Source organism: Pinus tabuliformis, chromosome 2_1 (genome assembly GCF_031772625.1).
Source record: "Pinus tabuliformis cultivar Carrire ecotype Pingquan chromosome 2_1, CPIR1, whole genome shotgun sequence".
Taxonomy (NCBI): Eukaryota; Viridiplantae; Streptophyta; class Pinopsida; order Pinales; family Pinaceae; genus Pinus; species Pinus tabuliformis.
In genome coordinates, this window is record NC_142299.1 from 254,042,548 (window position 1) to 254,047,839 (window position 5,292).

Here is a 5,292-nt window from a genome sequence, read left to right on the forward strand (position 1 = left end):
GCCGCAGGTGGGACAATTCCTTTAAGCGACCATTAATAGTTGGCTTGCATTCGTTGGAGAAGATACAGAGTTGTGGCATATATTTTGGACTTCCTCTCTAGTTTGAGCAAAGGCTATTTTCCTTGGCCATGAATTGGCATTCATTTGAATTTTAGGTGACATGGCTTCAGGGATTGAGGTTCTTCAGTTCATGCATTGGTCGCAAAAAATAATTGCATTGGTCGCAAAAAATCTTGGGGTAAGCAATGGATGCAACACTTGGGATATTGATAGCTACCAAAGATATAGGCACTTTCAGAGCAACATGAAACGATCATCAACCAACTCTCACAACTTGACAGGTTCAAGTCTAATGGGCTAGTCAATGTTGGGTAATATCTATATGTCCAATTCCTTTTGTTCTTCCAATTCTTTATATGGTTCTACATTTATTTGGTGGGTGTTGGCCTGTAGTGTTTTGAGCTCAACAAGGGTGTGTTGTGGATTGAATGTTGTTGACACTTAGTGATTGTTGGACCCTTCCAGGGGTTGATTCTCTTTCATCAGTTATTTTCCTTTATAAGTCATCAAAAACTTCTTTTGTAACACAAAGTTCTCTAGGTTATACTTTTATTTGTTCTTCTCATTTACAATCCCTTGGGTTTCTAGGTGTTGTGGGAGACAACTCTATTGCCATTGTTTATTCAACACTGTATGCCTCGCGAGTAAATGAGCTAACGTGACGATTTGGGCGCAAGGGTCCTCAAAGCCAACTCTGAGCCAAAGCCCAAGCCCACTATGTTGCAACCATTTTCCACTCCACCAATCTGCCAGAAATTCAAGACGAAATCTACCAGCTTGAAGCCTTGACCATTAGAGATTGACAATCTTACTCTGATCCATAAATTCAAGGTGAGGTAGCCATTTGGGTTTGTGACCTCAGACACATTAGGGAAAGACAAACCCAATAATTGAACTCCATCACCAATTTCATTGGCTAATGAAGACACCCTTGGGAGGGTCTTGAAAGAGAAACATGAAGATTGCAATGATATAATCTTATCTAAATGATATCAAGTGAGTGTAATGTTACCAACATATCTTCCTTGTTTAGATGCTTAGCTTGCTCACCTAGAAAAACATTTATAGTGTGAAATGTAACCTCCTCCATGAGTTGGAACAAGGGCTGAAGGCTCTGCCTTAATTACTTCATCTTACTCTTGATGTTATGCTTCACCACTTGGTAATTATTTTTACAATAATATTCTTTCCTGATGTATGAAGAAATTTTGAGAAAATATAATTTAAATTTAAAAATTAATTAATTAATTAATTAAATTTTCACCAATCACCTGAAACTATTCTACCACCCAATTTATGGAAATAACAATGATGAAAATGAACAGAATCCAACTATTCAAATCAACTGTTTACTTATGGAGAAAAATAAACCCCAGACGTTGTCACCAAAATGAACTAAAACTCAATTGAATCAAAACACCCCGATTAAACAATCGTTCAAATATTATTCATGATCATAACTGCAGACAAAACACAACCAATACATCACACTGCTGCACCACCCAATTTATTGGAATAGGCAATGGTCACTCTTTTAAGTAATGTTAAAATCACAATGGTGAGGTTCCGGTGTTGCTGATGTCAAGTTTGGCAAACTCTGCAAGGTGTCGTTTCCCTTTGAGTGGCTTTGAGAGGTGATAAAGAATGTAATCTTTGTGAATGAACTGCCTGTACAAGCATGGGTGGTGTTCATCCACTAGCTTTGCTGATGGAGCCACCTCTGCATCCACACTTGCATTGTAGAAATTAGCGATAGAAAGTCTCGCTCTCTCCTTGTTTGTTACTGCCCGATGTTCTATGCTTTTGTACTTCCCATTTGTCATCACCTTAGCAAAGAAGAATGGACAATCAGTTAATAACAGCCATTAAATTATATTACAAATGTCTCGAATGGCTTCAAAAAAAATATTACTAAATCGAAGTGAAAAGTTAAATGACTCGAAATTGTGTTAAAACTAAAGTATTTCAAATGGAATCCAGTATAAATATCCAAAGTCATCAACCAATAATAATTCAAATGAAAATTGAGTCCTATCATAAGATGTGAGCTAATTTTAATTTTTGTAAATTTTATTATATATTTTATAATATTTTGAAAACTTGACTATGTGTACCACATTTACCCAACATTCTAAAATACATGCTGTTAGGACTCTGGACACCACATATCTCCACAATGGTATGATATTGTCCACTTTGGGCCTAAGCCCTCATGGATTTGCTTTTGGACTTACCCCAAAAGGCCTCATACCAATGGAGATATTTGTCCATCCTTATATACCCATGATCCTCCCCACTTCTAGTCAATGTGGGACTATTTGGTCGTATACCCAACAATCCTCCCCTCGAACAAAGGACCATCGAGCCTCCCCTCAAACGATTATTCATCCGTCCACTCTCTACCAACGAGGATTCTCCGCTCCAGTGCGTTGGAAGCACACGCCTTACATGGAAGCACCACCTGCGTCAAGAGCTTGCTCTGTCCCAGGTCAACTCCTCTTCACCGTGTTGGGGCCAGGACACGTCCATGAAGAATCCGGAGCACACTGCCTGTCTAACCGAGCTCATCCACGGATCCCATCGTGATATTACCGGGGCTCACCACCTTCGTTCGACATTCCGAGAATTCATCCACTTGGCTAACTTCGGGGCATGGCTCTGATACCACCGGGGCTCACCACCTTCGTTCGACATTCCGAGAATTCATCCACTTGGCTAACTTCGGGGCATGGCTCTGATACCACTTGTTAGAACTCTGGACACCACATATCTCCACAATGGTATGATATTGTCCACTTTGGGCCTAAGCCCTCATGGATTTGCTTTTGGACTTACCCCAAAAGGCCTCATACCAATGGAGATATTTGTCCATCCTTATATACCCATGATCCTCCCCACTTCTAGTCAATGTGGGACTATTTGGTCGTATACCCAACACATGCTTCAAAATGTTAGAATATTCAAAAATCTGCAATAAGGATGGCTCAGGATGGCTTATCACAAGCAGCAATGAAATCAACAATGAAAAAACAACTAACAATAACACAAATATCAATCATACGATCAGTGAAAGAATGTACTGTCTATTGGAAACCAGCCCCCAAACATGAAAGCCCAAGGAACTATCCTCAAGGTAGCAGATTCCTAATAAATGAAATATTCAAAGCAGAATGCAGCCATTTGACATGATTACCTCCATCAAGTCTCCAATGTTTATAACAAAGGCATAAGGAATGGGCTCCACAGGAATCCATTGATTGTTCTTCCGGACATGCAAGCCTACTGTTTCGTCATCCTGGAGAAGCAATGTTACTCCCCCTCCATCTGCGTGAGGACTCAATCCGAGAACAAGGTCTGGTCTAGGGCAAGCAGGGTAGAAGTTCATGCGCATCAAATTCATGGGCTCTGAGCCAAACACATTCTTGAAATAATCAGCATCTTCCAGATGCAGGTTTTCAGCGAACAGACTCAACACCTCTTGAGCGACTCTTTCTACCTCAAGTGCATACCTCTCAACCGTATCCCTGCAATTAATCAATTAATGTTGTGAACAATACCCACTTTCATCAATCCAATATTACAATACAAAACAGTCCTAATTTTGGTTACCTGAAATTTGTAGGAACAGTTGGCCAGACGGCGAGATTTTTAATCTGGTTGGGCTTGAGTGACAAAGCCAGCAAGTCACCCCAGTCCAACGTTTGATCCTCAGATGTCACGAAAAGCTGACCATAGCCCTGAGGATCTCCCCCTTGCGGAGCGGATTTCTGCTTTTCTTCTAAAGGAAGGTTGAAGAAATTCTTAGCTACAGCCTTTATCTCATCTATTAAAGAATGAGGTATCCCATGGTTGACGATCTGCGAAAAATAATGCACTAGCATCAATCTACTGATTTTCACAAACCTAATGCCTTAGCAATTAGGTTTGTGACCCAATTGATTTTTTTCAAATACTGAGCAGAGATCCAATTGATTTTTTACAAATTTAATGCTCTAGCACTCATAAATTACATCAGAGATCCATTTTAACAAATTAGCTATGCATAACCAACTTCTTATTTGGTTAGGAGGAACAAAAACCTGCTTCTTTCCTTCTCCGTGTTTTTCAAATCAGTAGAGTTAAAATTATTGGTTTATGTATCTATATGGTTATATTGTTGTGATAAATATTGATGGGCATATGACTAATTTAAACTCAAATTAGAATTAAAGATCTAAATGGATTTATGAAGTATGCCATGTACAATACTGAAACACATATATTGAATTCTCTGAACGTATCAACAAATAACAGGATATCCCTTACCCAGAATATAAAACACATCGTTGTAAGAAAAAGTTACCCACCTGGAAGAAACCCCATTCTTGGCAGGCATTGGAAAGCCTCTCCATTTCTTGTTTTCGCTGATCATCTTGTCCCTGCAAGGTGATCAGCTTCTTCATGTCAATAACTGGAATTGAGAACTCAGAAGAAGCAAGTAATGAGACCGTGGGCCTCTCTTCCTGGGGTCTGATGTAACGCCGGAAAACAGATTCAGCAGCATCTTGGTCGGCATGCTTTTTGACAAGCTCCTGCACACTCTCTACAGGAATCGCTTTGCCCCCGTTTGGAATGACGAAAGGATTTGTATCTCCAGCGGCCATGACAAAAGAAGAAGAACAAAAGGAGTGCAGAAGCCTTGTTATGTCACAGTAACAAGCTATACTTCACATATTACTCCACAGAGAATTTATCATTCTCACTCTAACATAACTTTAATGACAATGGCATATCATTCTCAGTCAACATTCAACATTGCCGATTAATAGGTGTTAGGTACTGGTCAATTTTGAGTGACTCAGACATGTTATCCTAGTGGTTCCTCCGTCTGTCGTTGATTGTAGGGAGTATAGTTGTGGCTTGCGTTTTCAGATCTAAATAATCTCCATTCAAACCAATTATGAGTTGAGAACAGCAATATGTACATTAAAACAACCTTCTGTCAAACCAATCTTGAATTGAAAAGCAACGGAAATATGGACATTACCAACCACCATTCAAAGCAAATTTGATTTGAAAAAGCAATAGCAATATGGAGATTAAAATAACCTCCATTCAAAGCAAATTTGATTTGAAAAAGCAATAGCAATATGGAGATTAAAATAACCTCCATTCAAACCTGGTTTGGTTTGAAAAGGTACAGCAATATGGACATCGGTCTCAAAAGTCTTGAATAAGGTGAGCTAGTGGCCC

General features: G+C 39.4%; 1 protein-coding gene across 1 annotated transcript; it reads right to left on the reverse strand.

Moving 5' to 3' along the window:
* Positions 1-1,470: 1,470 nt before the first annotated feature.
* On the reverse strand, positions 1,471-4,980 carry LOC149199667 (protein LATERAL BRANCHING OXIDOREDUCTASE 1-like). The gene is made up of 4 exons (XM_089399435.1): positions 4,407-4,980; positions 3,670-3,917; positions 3,254-3,584; positions 1,471-1,886 (listed from the first exon to the last, which is right to left on the reverse strand). Exons 1-4 carry the CDS (start codon positions 4,701-4,703, stop codon positions 1,611-1,613), a joined length of 1,152 nt encoding a protein of 383 aa, XP_089255561.1. The 5' UTR covers positions 4,704-4,980; the 3' UTR covers positions 1,471-1,610.
* Between the last annotated feature and the right edge of the window lie 312 nt (positions 4,981-5,292).